Source organism: Oncorhynchus clarkii, chromosome 8 (assembly GCF_045791955.1).
Source record: "Oncorhynchus clarkii lewisi isolate Uvic-CL-2024 chromosome 8, UVic_Ocla_1.0, whole genome shotgun sequence".
Classification (NCBI taxonomy): Eukaryota; Metazoa; Chordata; class Actinopteri; order Salmoniformes; family Salmonidae; genus Oncorhynchus; species Oncorhynchus clarkii.
In genome coordinates this window covers 15,889,081-15,906,578 of record NC_092154.1, presented here as the reverse complement: position 1 = coordinate 15,906,578, position 17,498 = coordinate 15,889,081, and the positions used below count along the sequence as shown (strand labels likewise).

Genomic DNA, 17,498 nt, shown 5'->3' with positions numbered 1-17,498 from the left:
GAGCAGCCAATAGAAACAAAGTTAATGGTCGGTATTTTCATTTCCGGTGTGGCGGAGCCAATCAGATTGCAATTCTCTCACGTGTCACTTCAACGATTGCGGGAAAAGTCTAAGCTTTTTTTGATGGTTATAAAACCGTGAAAGGAAGGAGTTACACAATGTCAAAAAAAAGGCGCGCGAATGTGAGACAATAGAGCTAGCACACTTTGTAACAACGGGTTAAAACGTTGGAAATACCAAATATAATGTCATATATAAAGTTCGAAATTAGTAGAAAAAATGCAACGGGGTTAAGCACGTTTAGCTACTATAGCAAGCTGGATGAATAGCTAATGTCAACAAGATTCGACGGATTTATTTGACGAACAAGCAGTATAAAATGTAACTGCAGTCAAAAGGATTTTATAACTTGCTTGAAACTGTGGTTAAGTTGCCATTATAGAAAAGGCCTGCAAACAAATTGTGTTTATCTGCTATTACGGATGCAATCCATTCTGTTGATGTGGCCAGCTGGGTTGTTTAGCTAATCCTACTCAACAAATACAATGTAGTTTAACGTTTAAATGGCTCACGATATCTATATTTGTTTACATTATACACAGACAAAGGCCAACTTTCATACCCAAGTTACTATTTTCCTGATATTTAAGCAGAAAGACCAATTTAGCCAACCTGGTCTCGGAGCATTTCGTATTAATTTGTGGATGTCTATCACACATTTCGTAGGGATTGGCTGGACCGTAATCTTACTTTCATTTTAGCTAAAGCTGTTTAATGTAGTTGCAGAGGGGCATGATACCTTTTTGAAATAAATAATGCTACCTGGATGAAACAGTAGTTTTACATTATTCTGGTGTGATTCAAGTCATGTTGTTTTTTATTTATTTTGCCAATCAAATTTGTGATGACAATCCACTGTTTTGTTACGTGCTGCTGAACACAAAGTCAAAAGGAGACAAAAGACGGTCAAAACAATGAAGTTGGCCCCATCGGAGGTAAGGTTGCACTGAAAAGTAGGACAAAGAGTAGTTATTTGCCTTACCAGTGCTACTCTTTACTATACATATCTACATTGTCTCTCCATATACGGATGAACCATTTCCTCCGAACATAATGGGCACTGTTTATACGGAATATTATAAATGTTTGGCTGTGTGACAAACTTCCCAATGCGGATGCTTGCGAGATACAATTAAAACAAAACCATTGTAATATATAAATGGCGCAACGGAATACATTAATCGACGGCCATGTCATTGGCGCCGTTGTGGGTTAACTGCCTTGCTCATGGGTAGAAAATAATATTTATTTCCTAGGGATTTGAACCAGTGATCTTTCAGTTACTGGCCCAACGCACTTAACCGCTAGGCTATCTGCCGTTTGCCTAACCTCAGTCACCTCCTATGCAGAAGGCTGTGGGCCAACCATCCTGCATGAACAAAAGGGAACGTGTGAATGCTACCTTGTCCTCCCACAGACGCATCTGGTCAGCGTGGGTGATGTGGTATTTACAAGTATTTTGCAAGTTATCTAACCTGTCTAATTCATTCAATATATCATTCATACGGTTACAAATTATTTGTTATTTTATTAATCAAACATACTCAACGTGGGCAAATATGATTAAGCTTTTTGGTCATTATGTCACTTTGCCAATAGGAAAAAATGATTAAGTACAGAATGAAATAGTAATATATTTAGAATTATATTGCAAAAGCTTGACAAAAAGTGCTAAGTTTAGGTGTGTGTCTATAAACTTACGAACTGGAAAGCTGAAGAAAAAAAAAACATTTCTTTACTCACAGAAATTGTACTTTATTTTATTTTCACTGAGTGGCGTTGTTGTCCAATATTTTAGTGGAGCGCTTACGTGGACTGTCGTTCTGTAAAACAAATGGGCGGGTACCGTGTTAGCCAGTTAAAATCCTCTGATCGTTTCAGCTGAACGGTCGTCTCCAATTGGTCGCGCCCCTCTTGGCGCTGTAAAATACTGCAATTTAATTAGTGGAACGTTGTTACTGGGTGGAGTGGAGAGACGGGTATTCGAAATCAAAGGGGATCGAGTGCGATTGTGAAACAACACGTAATATTGTTGTCAACACTGCTGAGATCTTAGAATTAGGAATTACAATAATTTAATAGGATCTCTATGGGTGAGATTGAGAAATAGCGTTTGGTCATTGGTTATTGAGAAAATATAGACCATACAACCAAGTTTAGTCATGTATTTTATTATGAAAAAAAAAACAATGGGACTCATAATGACCATTGCCTACATTGAAAGCTAGTAAAACTACACATAGGGACAGCACTTTTCTCAGCGTGACCATATCTATAGAATTCATTCAATCATTGATTACTCATATTATTAGTATGGTGAAGCTCTTTAAAGTATTTAGTATTTACTAAGAAATAATGTGAGGTATTTATACTGGTTATACTGTATCTGTAAAACAAAAGCAAAACGATCAAGCTATCAAAAACAGCACTTTTTAAAACAAATGTTTATTAAATAATATGCAAAGCAAGAGAGTAGGTAGTATCACAGTGAGGAATACTGTCCACTGACATGTTTAAAAATATCAATAACATATATTGACGTATTGTCAATACATGCAGATTGGAATACACATAACAATCATATATAGATATTCATATATACATATTTACAATCACAGAGACCAATAGTAACAGATACTGTAAGCACAACGCAAAGGCTTTGGCAAAAAGAGTGCATACATTTTGCTAAACATTACATACTGTATACATATTACATGAGTAAACATAATTACATATAGAGATCAAGGAAGTACAAAACAAGCATAATTATAAAATCCAGTGCAAGGTCAGTTTGTTTCTGTCCATGAATGTGTAGCAGCCTATGGTTTTGTTTCATTTTCTCCTTGGTCTTGTGTGGTCGGTGGTGGGATATTGTCCTGAGATGACCGTACGGCCTGGGAGCCCCAGCTAATTGGGGGAAGGGACTAGCACACTGAGAGGAAGTTTGGAGCCACTCGACAGGCCCTTAGATACCGTCATCTTGTGGAGGTCGCGGACTTCAGCCGGCCAAGTGGAGGTCCTCTTGGAGGTCATGTGTCGGCGAGCATGCTTGGTCAAGTGGTCGCTGCGCATGAAGCGCCGATCGCACACGTTACACACAAACTTCTTCTCACCGGTGTGTGTTCGCCTGTGGCGGGAGAGCTCATCGGAGCGGGCAAACTTCTTGTCGCAGCCCTCCCAGTGGCAGCTGAATGGTTTCTCACCTGGTCAGGAGGGTAGAAATGGAAAGCATAAGTACATCAGTGGAAGATAACACACTACATATTCAACATGATCATTCATCTAATTGCCATTGGGTAGAATACCCATTAGTGTCGTATTGAGTGGGTATCTACCAGTGTGAGTTCTGAGATGAGCCTTGAGGTGGGAACTTTTGAAGTAGGTCTTCTTACAGCCGGGGAAGTTGCAGACGTAGTTCCGTCTGCGGGAGATGTCTGCTTGTGTGGCATTGCTGCTCTGCCCTGAGGGCATGTAAACTGGAGCTGGGGCCAGGGGCAGAAGCTTTGTGTTACCCAGGGTCATTACAGTCTGTGCGCACGACGGAGCCTGGGACACGGGGGGCTGGGGAACCACAAACATCACCGTCCCCTGAGTCACAGAGGAGCCCACCAGCTGCAGCGACTGGGGGAAGGAGGGTGACTGGGGTAGTATGGGCTTGCCCCCCCCCTGGGTCATCTGGACTGGGCCTGCCTGGACGAATGCAGAGATCATCCCTGTCCGCCCATTGACTGGAAATACCTGGCAGAGGACCTGGGAGCTGGGAATGGGTGGTGAGGACTGGGAGGTGGCGGTGGGCTGGGATGGGGACCTTTGGGTGGGAGTAGTAGAGGGGCCTGTGCTGCTGTCAGGTAAGGATGGACTGCCTTGATCCTTCTCTACCTTAACACACAGACCAGTGCTGCAGCTCTGTGGTTCAGTCTGCATAGGAACGGCCTCAGCCAGAAGGGTTGCAGTAGGGTTTCTGTTGGAGTTGGTGTCTGTGTGCTGCCCTATGAGGGACTGAGGTGGAATGTTGTTGCTGTGCTGTGTGAGGGCCCTGTCAGCAGTGTGCCGGATGACGCTGGTCACCATGGCTCTGCTGGGCAGCTCTGGAGCTCCAGAGCTCTTGAAGATGGGGACCGTACCAGGTCGTTGGTCCAGGAGAAGGGCATTTTCGCAGGGAAGACCTGCACAGAGTCTAGGCCGGGTTAAGACTGGTCTGGGGCCTGAGCTGGCCAATGAGGTGGTGAGGACAGCTGTTGTGGTAGCGGTCTCGGTAAAGCTGGGGCTGTGAGGGGGGGTCATGCACTGGGAAAAAGAAAGAGAAACAGGAATTAAACATTTGAACTGTCAAATGTGAAACAAACCAATATAATTCTCAATAAAAAAAAGCTTATTGTAGTTTTGATTGATTAAAATTAGTTTTGGGGGCCTCCCAAGTGGCGCAGCGGTCTATGGCTGCGTTACTACAGATCCTGGTTCGATACCGGGCTGTGTCGCAGCCGGCCGCGACCTGGAGACCCATGAGGCGATGAACAATTGGCCCAGCGTTGTCCGGGTTAGGGGAGGGTTTGACCAGCCGGGATGACCTTGTCCCATCTCGCTCTAGTGACTCCTGTGGCGGCTCAGGCGCATGCACGCTGACACGGTCGCCAGGTGTACAGTGTTTTCTCCGACACAATGGTGCGGCTGGCTTTAAGGTTAAGCGTGCATTGTGTCAAGAAGCACTGCGGCTTGGTGGGGTTGTGTTTCGGAGGACGACCTTCGCCTCTCCCGAGTCCGTATGGGAGTTGCAGGAATGGGACAAGACTGTAACTACCAATTGGATATGACAAAAAAAAAAGGGGTAAACATTTTTTTCCTGAATTCAGGCTACTAGGCTACGTTAGCATAAAACGTGAACTTCCAGTATACATTTTAACCACAGTAGCCTACATAATGAGATTCCACATACCAGCGATGAGAGTGCGACCGGGTCCTTGGGGGACTCGATGATCTCAGGGTGGAGGAGGGAGTCGCAGGAGTCCGAGGTAGGGGTCAGGGGGCGTGGCTTGCCATTTGCTGACCTTTGTCCCCAGGAACTCATGCTGACAAGTGCCTCAGCGGCCTCCAGGTCATGGTACTGGAAGGTGCTGCAGCAGGACTGCTCACTGTCGTGCCTGTTCCTCTCCATCATCATCACCCTGATGTCCATTACATCAGCCTGAGGGAGGGAGGGAGGCCACTGGGAAGATGCAAAGTCGATCACCATTACATCACATTATATGTCCCAAATGGAACCCTATTCCCTATATAGTGCACTACTTTTGACCAAAGCCCTATGGGCCAGTAGATCGGATGGAGGGAGGCCACACCGTTAACCTCCACCAGGGACAGATTGGGACCAGAAATCGGCCTGGGCATTTTTGACATGGACCATCCCCTTTTTTCTTCTAGGGGCCCCCATTATTAGCCAAATAAATCATTTTTATTTAGACTGTCCCAATAGGCTAAAGATGGACCAGCCCATCTGGCATTTTTCCGAACTGCCCAATGGCCAGTCCGTTTCTTATCACCATGACAGCTCAATAACTTCTGATGGTTGCAGACTCTTCCAACACTGACATCTACAGTATCTCATTAAATATCTCTAGTCCTACTACTGCAATGGTTCCCTCAAAGATCATATAAGCATCTCATTACCAAGGTTCATTGAACAATAATGGATCAAGGGAGAAACATCAGACTGTTTTGAGTCCCAAGTCATGAACCATAGAAGCCTCAAAATGGTGGAAACGCCACATAGACAGTAGTCAATGAACAGGGGTTGACTATTCTCCTAGATGTGCATGTAGCTATGTAGTGCAGTGGGCTGGCATCTTCTGAACGCTAAATTGCACATCTAGAAGAATACTCAGTTGCTGAATGCACAGTGCGGCAGCTAGCTGCCTCAGAGGCTTGGAGAGACAGAAAAGGAGAGAGGGGCCCCACTGCAGCGCGGGCAGCCATTTGAGCAGGTGGGTGCACCCAACCCTACCAGCTCCCAGTAGCTCACATAACATTGGATTTGGGAGCCAGGAGGAACCTCCCATCACCAAAAATAGACCTCTGAGTGACATACACCACTGTAGACTGTGGTGCACAAGGGGGTGGGGGGCTGCATCAGGAAGTCTTGGGTTAAGTTGAGAATCCCCCCCCCCCCCCCATTTAACTGCTCTTGAGGACTGAGGACACTCCCCAGCATTAACAGCCAGTCACTTTGTTTTGTTGACACCAATGGAAGCACTTTATAATCCAAATCCAACCTTCATCCAACATAGATTATAAAATCAGATACAATCAATTAGTCAATTAATCAGTTGTCTACTTATGACCAATATGTTCAACCAAGCTCACAGGAACAAAAGCCCCATAGCAATACGCCAAAACAGTCACATTAGCCTAATAAAACACAATAAAATGCAGAAATAGGTGTACATTTGGCTACTAGGGGCAAAGGTAACGTAATACCATCACATAACAACGAACAATCTAATTACAAAGTAATACAATGTAACAATGCAGTGATATAGAGCAGATACAATGTAGCAATATGTGATCACACAGTTGATACAGTAGCCGTTGGGCAGGGATACATTAGTTTCAATCTGACCTCAAATAAACCAGGCTCCCTGTGAGAAAAAACTCCACGGTCAACTTGGGCTGCATGCTTCCATCATCAGTTATAATACTGTAATACATGTATGGCAGTCATCGGTATTTTATCGGTGGGCTTTGTTATAAATACCTGAAGATAACAAGTTAATGCCGTTAGTTAATTAGCCAATTTAAAGTAAAAAATCCATCAACTTACCCGACAAGGTTGCTCTGAAATCAGGGGTGGTGTAAAAGTCAGCATAGGAAAGTACGTGTAAAAATAACAATAGAGATACTAGCAATGCGAACACTCAATGAGACCTGAGCACACAAGTATTGCCGCTGCCAACAGCGGACTGGCCTCAGCTGAGTGAATCAAAAGCAGATACGAAAAAAAACAGAAACAAAATTCGGAATAGACTGGCTGGTGGTAACATGTTACCAATCAAAAACAAAGGTGTAGCGGACGCCGTCCAATCAGAGCGCAGGCAGCGCGTGATCAGTACGTGATTGTGGGCCTATTGGCGGAAAGAGGGTGCGTGGCTGTTGGAGGGCGTGACGGTGGAGTCAGCGGTGTCAGAGTAAACCCAGTGAACTCCGTGCTCGAGAACTAGAGGAAAGGTTGAAACAGCGAACAGGCGAAATCGTGAGATACTTGCACGCGTCTGGCTTGCTTTGCCAGGGGAGCGCGCGCCAAGCGGGTTTGCGCAAAATGGGGTACACAAAGAAATGAATAGAGAAACTGTCGAATATAGGCTAGGTGAGCTTCGAAAATAAAGAATTTAGCACTGTTTTTATGTGAAACAATTTATTGCGCCTTTGTTTTTATTATAGATGAGTGTAATTACTGTGTAATAACTGGTGGAATAAATAGTTGTTACTCAGTGAATAAGTGTACAAATGTTAATCAGTCAGGATTCTCAAATTTATTTTGAGAGAAACAGTAATAAGTGTAATTATAGTATATGATAATATGTGTAATTTCCTGAACTATGAGAAAACGATAGGGGGGGGGGGGTCAAAAGGGGGGGTGAGGGTAAAAATATAGATGGAGCTTCATTGTTTGGAAATGCATCTATAGACTATGAGGAATTGCACCAGTATCCATAGTAAACAAAAACAATCCCACAATGTTTTAAATTCATCAAATTATGTGCCTGATCAAACAGGATCACAAAACAGTGTATGGAATATTTCAGGATCACAGAATAGTCGAAGAATAGGAAATACCAACAAAGGGCGTTTGATGGCCGAAACACTATGAGATGTGCAAATTACTCAAGTCATAATATACCTTATATGTATATTTCAGCTTTGTTTATACATTCGATGCCTCATTGTTTTGCTGTGCCGTTTTCCTTTACTCTGGTTGCTGAATTTGCACCCCACTCTACCTCCTCCTTTCCCCTCCCCCAACAGGCGAACCCAAGGAACCCAATGACTCCAAGGCGTTAAGGTTGTAAACAGGCTCCCGATAAAGAATTTCAGGGCGGGGCCTCTGAAGTAGGGAGCTTCACCCCCTTTGTTGTTGATGTATATTAACCCTAAAAAGGGCCTTTGTATTTCACTCCGTGCTGTCCAGACTTGAGCACATGCCACATCCAGGTCCAAAGGGCTTTGTTCCATCTGATAGTGAAGTGAACAACAGAAAATGAGCACCACTTCTATAACTAAGAAAATTATTCAGAGAAACTATGTTGTAGGGATCTTGGAGGGTTGAGAGAGAGTATGTCAGTCAGTCAGTCTGAGATGGAGGCAACAGACAAAGCTTCTTCTCACTCCCTGCTGGCTCCCTGGAGATTGTATTAAGCGAACAGAAAGAAACATTGTCTCAATCTATGTGGCAACCGAAGAGAATGAAGTTGTTGTTTATTGGACATGCATTCAGGTGTCTTGACAGCTTTCTTTGTCTACACATTTTAAGACAAATCACTGCAGAAAATATTAGACCACCCATTTCTATAAGATTCTAAGGTTCCTTCCTGATTTGTGATTTCCTAACAATGATAATGACAATCAAAGTATTAAAGCAATGAACGTGTTTCCCTGCCTTGTATGAAATTGTATTGGTGTGAATTTTATGCTTTCACATCAATTTGACAATTCACAAAGAAGACTTTGTTCACACAGACACACGTATTCACAGGAAAACATCAAAGATATCCATTCCAAAATAACTAGACAAGTCTTGTCGTGGGGAAAACAATGATGTAATCTGAAAGGGTGTAGCTTGGGTTGAGATTAGTTCAATTTGGGATAGAACATAAAACAATCTCCAAGCAGTCGCTTTCAGTTTTATACACTGTTGTCAAGATCTGTTTCTGCAGAGGTTGGACTATGTAATGTTAACTCTCTCACACACACACCTCTTCAACTCACTGTGCACCTTTCTTTTCACTGTTACAGATGAGGCCAGAACAATCCAGTCTCATCTTGTACACAGAGCGAGTTCTCTTCATTCTGTAGATTGTGTTGTTCTAAGGCAACGCATAGCAGTAGAGGCTGCTGAGGGGAGGACAGCTCAGACTAATGGCTGTAACGGTGTTAATGGAATGGCATTAAACACATGGAAACCATGTGTTTGGTGTATTGGATACCATTCCACTAATTCCGTTATGCTATTACCACGAGCTAGTCCTCCCCAATTAAGGTGCCACAAACTTCCTGTGACGCATAGCACCTGTTGAGGCGGTGGGTGTAGAAGGCATTATAATGTGTGTGTGTGTGTGTGTGTGTAGTAGAAGACTGTTTGGCTGGGAGTTTTAGGGTGACACCACACTGCGAGCCAAGGGTGGCCCTGGCCTGCTATGGAGACAGCTGAGAGAGAGCCAAGAGACTGGTGGAAGGGGAGAGAGAGGGAGGTGCTGGGAGGGGAGTGAGGCTGAGGTAAACTGAATGAACTTCGATACACACACTCACACACACACACACCACGCCTCCAGACTCCAGTAGAGGGGTGGTAGTGCACATATATAACCTCTTCAGCTGACAGCCACTCCCTGCTAATATACACTGAGGGAAAACAGATCTGGCTCCAAACTACCCTGCTGACCCGACATATACACTTCTGACATTTTCTAACCATAGAATGTTTAAAGCATTGCCTTGCTTTAAAACAAACTCATTTGGATCTTTTATTTTCCTGGATCTTTTGTTGGATCTTGACATCAATATAGCAACTGTATAACCAACTGGTTGAATGATGCTAAAATGTCAGACTTACATAAACCTGACCTCAATAGGATCACACATCAAATCTAGCTTTTTCCAAAACATCCTTTGGGGTGCCCGGGGATGAAAGTCATGTAATTTCTTACGAACAAGGAAGTCATTGTTCAACATAGCTAAATGTCAACCCCAGTTTCTGAGTGATCTACATTCAGGGTTGGACTGGCCATCTGGCATTTAGTGCAAATGCCAGATTGGCTGGTCCATTTTTAGCCCAGTGGGCCTGTCTGACTTGTTTGTTTTTTTGTGCTAAATTATCATTATCTGGCTAATAATAGGGGCATCAAGGAAAGAAATTGTCCAGTGTGTTAGAAATGCCAGGGCCGATTCCTGGTTCCAGTCCGCCCCTGCTTGCCAACGCTTGCTAGACTCTGCCTGGCGTGTGATAGGATGGTTATTATGGTGAGAGAAAAAAACAGAACGGAAGGAGGCAAGGATGGGATTGTAAATTGCTGCCAAAAAGAAAGCAAAAGTGAATTTGACCCAGGCTGAAAAGACTTGGCTTATTCACCAAACTTCTAGGCAAGGGTGTATATAATACTATATACTGAACAAAAATATAAATGCAACATGTAAAGTGTTGGTCCCATGTTTCATGCGCTGAAATAATAGATCCCAGAAATGTTCCATATGCACAAAAAGCTTATTTCTCTAAAATATTGTGCATAAATGTTTTAATATCCCTGTGAGTATTTCTCCTTTGCCAATATAATCCATCCACCTGACAGATGTGACATAAAAAGAAGCAGATTAAACAGCTTGATCATTACACAGGTGCACCTTGTGCTGGGGACAATAAAATGTGCAGTTTTGTCACACAACACAATGCAACAAATGTCTCAAGTTTTGAGAGAGCATGCAATTGGCATACTGACTGAAGGAATGTCCATCAGAGCTGTTGCCAGAGAATGAAATGTTAATTTCTCTACCATAAGCCACCTCCAACCTTGTTTTAGAGAATTTGGCAGTACATCAAACCGGCTTCATAACCGCAGACCACGTGTATGGCAGCGTGTTCATGAGCAGTTTGCTGATGTCAACCTTGTGAACAGAGTGCCCCATGGTGGTGGTGGGGTTATGGTATGGGCAGGCTTAAGCTATAAACAATGAACACAATTGCCTTTTATCAATGGAAATTTAAATGCACAGAGATACCGTGACGAGATCCTGAGGCCCAACCATCTCTGCAGCACTCCACCAATTAGGCCTTTATGGTAGAGTGGCCAGACAGAAGCCCCTCCTCAGTAAAAGGCACATGACAGCTCGCTTGGAGTTTGCCAAAAGGCACCTAAAGACTCTCAGACCATGAAAAACAAGATTCAAGATTCTCTGGTCTGATGAAACCAAGATTGACCTCTTTGGCCTGAATGCCAAGCATCACGTCTGGGGAAAACCTGACACCATCCCTACGGTGAAGCATGGTGGTGGCAGCATCATGCTGTGGGGATGTTTTTCAGCGGCAGGGACTGGAAGACTAGTCAGGATCGAGGCAAAGATGAACGGAGCAAAGTACAGAGAGATCCTTGATGAAAACCTGCTCCATAGCGCCCGCACGCCTGACTAGCATCACCACCCTGGATGGTTCCGACCTTGAATATGTGGACATCTATAAGTACCTAGGTGTCTGGCTAGACTGTAAACTCTCCTTCCAGACTCATATCAAACATCTCCAATCGAAAATCAAATCTAGAGTCGGCTTTCTATTCCGCAACAAAGCCTCCTTCACTCACGCCGCCAAACTTACCCTAGTAAAACTGACTATCCTACCGATCCTCGACTTCGGCGATGTCATCTACAAAATTGCTTCCAACACTCTACTCAGCAAACTGGATGCAGTTTATCACAGTGCCATCCGTTTTGTCACTAAAGCACCTTATACCACCCACCACTGCGACCTGTATGCTCTAGTCGGCTGGCCCTCGCTACATATTCGTCGCCAGATCCACTGGCTCCAGGTCATCTACAAGTCCATGCTAGGTAAAGCTCCGCCTTATCTCAGTTCACTGGTCACGATGGCAACACCCACCCGTAACACGCGCTCCAGCAGGTGTATCTCACTGATCATCCCTAAAGCCAACACCTCATTTGGCCGCCTTTCGTTCCAGTTCTCTGCTGCCTGTGACTGGAACGAATTGCAAAAATCGCTGAAGTTGGAGACTTTCATCTCCCTCACCAACTTCAAACATCTGCTATCTGAGCAGCTAACCGATCGCTGCAGCTGTACATAGTCTATCGGTAAATAGCCCACCCATTTTTACCTACCTCATCCCCATACTGTTTTTATTTATTTACTCTTCTGCTCTTTTGCACACCAATATCTCTACCTGTACATGACCATCTGATCATTTATCACTCCAGTGTTAATCAGCAAAATTGTAATTATTCGCCTACCTCCTCATGCCTTTTGCACACAATGTATATAGACTCTCCTTTTTTCTACTGTGTTATTGACTTGTTAATTGTTTACTCCATGTGTAACTCTGTGTTGTCTGTTCACACTGCTATGCTTTATCTTGGCTAGGTCGCAGTTGCAAATGAGAACTTGTTCTCAACTAGCCTACCTGGTTAAATAAAGGTGAAATAAAAATAAAATAAAAAAAAGTTCACCTTTCAACAGGACAACAACCCTAAGCACACAGCCAAGACAAAGCAGGAGTGGCATCATGACAAGTCTCTGAATGTCCTTGAGTGGCCCAGCCCGGACTTGAACCCAATCGAACATCTCCGGAGAGACCTGGAAATAGCTGTTCAGCAACACTCCCCATCCAACCTGACAGAGCTTGAGAGGATCTGCAGAGAAGAATGGGAGAAACTCCCCAAATACAGGTGTGCCAAGTTTCTAGTCTCATACCCAAGAAGACTCAATGCTGTAATCGCTGCCAAAGGTGCTTCAACAAAGTACTGAGTAAAGGGTCTGAATACTTATGTAAATATAATATTTCAGTTTTTTTTTATAAATTAGCAAACATTTCTAAATAACAGTTTTTGCCTTGTCATTATGGGGTATTGTGTGTAGATTGATGAGGGGAAAAACAATTTAATCCATTTTAGAATAAGGCTATAACGTAACAAAATGTGGAAAAAGTCAAGGGGTCTGAATACTTTCCGAAGACATTGTGTGTGTGTGTGTGTGTATACAGAATATCTCCCTATATAGCCTATGGGCCTTGGTCAAAAGTAGTACACAATATAGGGAATAGGGTTCCATTCAGGACAGAGCATATCTTTTTTTACGTGTGGGATGCAGCCTACTGATACCCAAATGATTATGAGACTCCAGAAAATAAATGTTTTAAGTTGTCAATAAATTGGATAGCAGTAAGCACAGGGGCCATGCAGCGTGGGTGGGTGTGAGACGAGAGAGGATGCTGGGAGCTCTGGGCAACAGATGTGATGTCCCCCATGGACACTGAACAAACAGTGGTGGGCTCTCCGACCCAGGCAGAACTCTCTCTCTCTCACACACACACACACACACACACACACACACACACACACACACACACACACACACACACACACACACACACACACACACACACACACAGGGAAATGAGCGCCACTTCAGTGCACCTCACAAACAGAGCGGAGTGTGTTGAGGTGGGTGAGATTCTGGAATGTTGGGAGGGCTTGACTCAAGCACTGAGATGTAACATGCTTGCTGTATTGGGTACTGTCCACACTCCCTCTCAACCTAAACTCCCTTAGTAGAAGTGTATGTGAGAGAGGAAGATGCTTCCAGTATCATCTTTGTTGAGTCCTGAGGTGAAATATCTCTGGTTAAAAATATAACCACTGTAAACAATTACTCAGCAGTCCGAGAATGTATCTGACACCCTCACATTTTTTCTTTGTCTGAACCCTGCAGGCAGGCAGCATTCTGACTGCCAGTTAAACCATGCAGCTAACAATCGACACCGTCAGGAGAGTTGGGCCCGAGCTAAGACCTACAAGGACTTGCTAAATCTCACCAGGGTGAATGTGGCCCACGCCCCTGGGGTGAAGAGAGGGTAAAGATAGGCTCAGACTGCAAAGGACAATTGATGCACCCAAAATGGCACCCTATTCTCTATGGGACCTGGTATAAAGTAGTGCACTAAATAGGGATTAAGGATACCATTTGAGACTGCACATGGACAAGTATTTAGTATTTTATTAGGATCCAATAAAGGCTGCCTCACTCTGCTGTACCGCACCACTCTCAGCACATAGGCTAGGCCTACAGTACATCCTGTTTGTCAGACTTGTTTAACACAGAACTACAGTTGAAGTCGGACGTTTACATACACCTTAGCCAAATACATTTAAACTCAGTTTTTCACAATTCCTGACATTTAATCCTAGTAAAAATTCTCTGTCTTAGGTCAGTTAGGATCACCACTTTATTTTAAGAATGTGAAATGTCAGAATAATAGTAAGAGATTTATTTCAGATTTTATTTTATTTCTTTCATCACATTCCCAGTGGGTCAGAAGTTTACATACACTCAATTAGTATTTGGTAGCATTGCCTTTAAATTGTTTAACTTGGGTCAAATGTTTTGGGGAGCCTTCCACAAGTTTCCCACAATAAGTTGGCTGAATTTTGTCCCATTCCTCCTGACAAAGCTGGTGTAACTGAGGCAGGTTTGTAGGCCTCCTTGCTCACACACACTTTCTCAGTTCTGCCCACAAATTTTCTAGGGGATTGAGGTCAGGGCTTTGAGATGGCCACTCCAATATCTTGACTTTGTTGTCCTTAAACAGTTCAGCAAAACATTTTACTTACAGAGTGCATCAAACATGATTTAGACCTTGTTTATGGAAAAGTGTTTATTTCTGTATTTCAATGTTGCAACTTGCTGAAAATTGTCCACAGTGTTCCTATCATCTAGTTTAAGCCATTTTGCCACAAATTTGGAAGTATGCTTGGGGTCATTGTCCATTTGGAAGACCCATTTGCGACCAAGCTTTAACTTCCTGACTGATGTCTTGAGATGTTGCTTCAATATATCCACATAATGTTCCTTCCTCATGATAAAAATTCCCTGTCTTAGTTCAATTAGGATCACAGCTTTATTTTAAGAATGTGAAATGCCAGAATAATAGTAGAGAGAGATTTATTTCACATAATTTTTCTTCCTCATGACGCCATCTATTTTGTGAAGTGCACCAGTCCCTCCTGCAGCAAAGCACCCCCACAACATGATGCTGCCACCCCCGTGCTTCACGGTTGGGATGGTGTTCTTCGGGTTGCAAGCATCCCCCTTTCCTCCAAACATAACAATGGTCATTAGGGCTAAACGGTTCTATTTTTGTTTCATCAGATGAGAGGACATTTCTCCAAAAAGTATGATCTTTGTCCCCATGTGCAGTTGCAAACCGTAATCTGGCTTTTTTTATGGCGGTTTTGAAGCAGTGGCTTTTTCCTTGCTGAGCGGCCTTTTAGGTTATGTCGATATAGGACTCATTTTACTGTGGATATAGATACTTGTACCGATTTCCTCGAGCATCTTCACAAGGTCCTTTGCTGTTGTTCTGGGATTGATTTGCACTTTTCGCACCAAAGTACGTTCATCTCTAGGAGACAGAATGCGTCTCCTTCCTGAGTGGTATGACAGCTGCGTGGCCCCATGGTGTTTATACTTGCCTACCATTGTTTGTACAGATGAACGTGGTATCTTCAGGCGTTTGGAAATTTCTCCCAAGGATGACCCAGACTTGTGAAGGTCTACACATTTTTTTCTGAGGTCTTGGCTGATTTCTTTTGATTTTCCAATGATGTCAAGCAAAGAGGCACTGAGTTTGAAGGTAGGCCTTGAAATACATCCACGGGTACACCTCCAATTGTCTCAAATTATGTCAATTAGCCTATCAGAAGCTTCTAAAGCCATGACATCATTTTCTGGAATTTTCCAAGCTGTTTAAAAGGCACAATCAACTTAGGGTATGTCAACTTCTGACCCACTGGAATTGTGATACAGTGAATTATAAGTGAAAAAAATCTGTCTGTAAACAACAGTTGTAAAAATGACCTGTGTCATGCACAAAGTAGATGTCCTAACCGACTTGCCAAAACTATAGTTTGTTAACAAGACATTTTTGGAGTGGTTGAAAACGAGTTTTAATGACTCCAACCTAAGTGTATGTAAACTTCCGACTTCAACTGTAGCTGTACAACATATTTCACAATGGTTGTGAATGTGATATAATTTAACGGATATTTTTGTGACACAATAGTTTGTAATCACAAAAATTATCACACAACCACTTTACCGTCTCCAAAGCACTTATCATTATTTTTTTTTAAATCTATGTTGTATCACAAACATTGTGCCAAAAGTTGTACATCAGTTGTACAACTTGTGTGTACGTGCCTAAGTGTCTTTAAAAACCGGACTGCATGATGTTCAGGACTAAAAGAGCCGTGAGAAAGATAGTTCTCAGGCAGATTTTATTTGACCTTCTCTATCTAGAGGGCTATAAAACACTCTCTGATGTGGTTCTGTTCCTTTTATATTGTACTACTTTTGACCAGAGCCCTATTCACCAAATCTGCACAATCTGTGCTTCATGCCTCGTTGATGCAACTCGGTTCTCCTACAAAACACACAATGTCCAAATAAATGCTTAGTTTGAAGAATGACTTTTAACAAATTTAATAACCACTGTGGGTAAGCATCTGCTGACAGGACTGACTCCAAATCGAGTCAGTCCAAATTGAAACATTAACACACACTTTGACCCCAACCCTCATTTCCTGTTGCAAAGAAATATTCACATTCGGTCATCTCAAAACATTGTGTTGCCACCTATAAATCTACGTTCAGACACACACAAAATAGCACAAAATGTTCAAGATGTAAATATAAATACATAGCTATAATTTAATTAATATCCCTTTTTTTCATGATTTAAACATACAAAAAATAAAATCATCACATAGAGTTAATAAATATAAAAAGTACTGACAGAAATAGCCAGTCACCGCATCATGTTTTACATACCTTTGAAATATACAGTATCAGTCAAACGTTTGGACACACTGTCAGTCTATCTAAAAGATAGTGAAGGAGTCAGGCGCAGGACACAGATAAGAGTAACAATCACTGATTTACTCAATTCCAAACGTAACAAAATCCCGTTCCAAACAAGGACAAAACCGGACTCAAAATACAACACACCAGCAATACACGAAAGACAATCACACACAAAACAGAAAGGGAAACCAGAGGGTTAAATAAGGAACATAATTATGAGATGGGAACCAGGTGTGTAAAACAGACAAAACAAAAGGAAAAATGAAACATGGATCGGTGGCAGCTAGAAAGCCGGTGACGTCGACTGCCGAAACGCCGCCCAAACAAGGAGAGGGAACAACTTCGGTGGAAGTCGTGACACACACCTACTCATTCAAGGGTTTTTTCTTTATTTTTACTATTTTCTACATTGTAGAATAATAGTGAAGACATAAAAACTATGAAATAACACATATGGAATCATGTAGTAACCAAAAAAGTGTTAAACAAGTCAAAATGTTTTATATTTTAGATTCTCCAAAGTAGCTTTTCCAACATTCTTGAAGGAGTTCCCACATATGCTGAGCACTTGTCCGCTGCTTTTACTTCACTCTGCGAT

General features: G+C 42.8%; 1 protein-coding gene across 2 annotated transcripts; it reads right to left on the bottom strand.

Annotated features, from left to right (window-relative positions):
* Positions 1-2,215: 2,215 nt before the first annotated feature.
* Positions 2,216-7,312, bottom strand: LOC139415009 (Krueppel-like factor 11). 2 transcript variants are annotated; one of them, XM_071162741.1, is made up of 5 exons: positions 6,872-7,312; positions 6,671-6,748; positions 4,994-5,263; positions 3,396-4,347; positions 2,216-3,263 (listed from the first exon to the last, which is right to left on the bottom strand). In XM_071162741.1, exons 3-5 carry the CDS (start codon positions 5,231-5,233, stop codon positions 2,968-2,970), a joined length of 1,488 nt encoding a protein of 495 aa, XP_071018842.1. In that variant the 5' UTR covers positions 5,234-5,263; positions 6,671-6,748; positions 6,872-7,312; the 3' UTR covers positions 2,216-2,967. The 2 variants fall into 2 exon arrangements, with proteins under 2 accessions (XP_071018842.1, XP_071018841.1); XM_071162740.1 differs by lacking the exon at positions 6,671-6,748.
* Between the last annotated feature and the right edge of the window lie 10,186 nt (positions 7,313-17,498).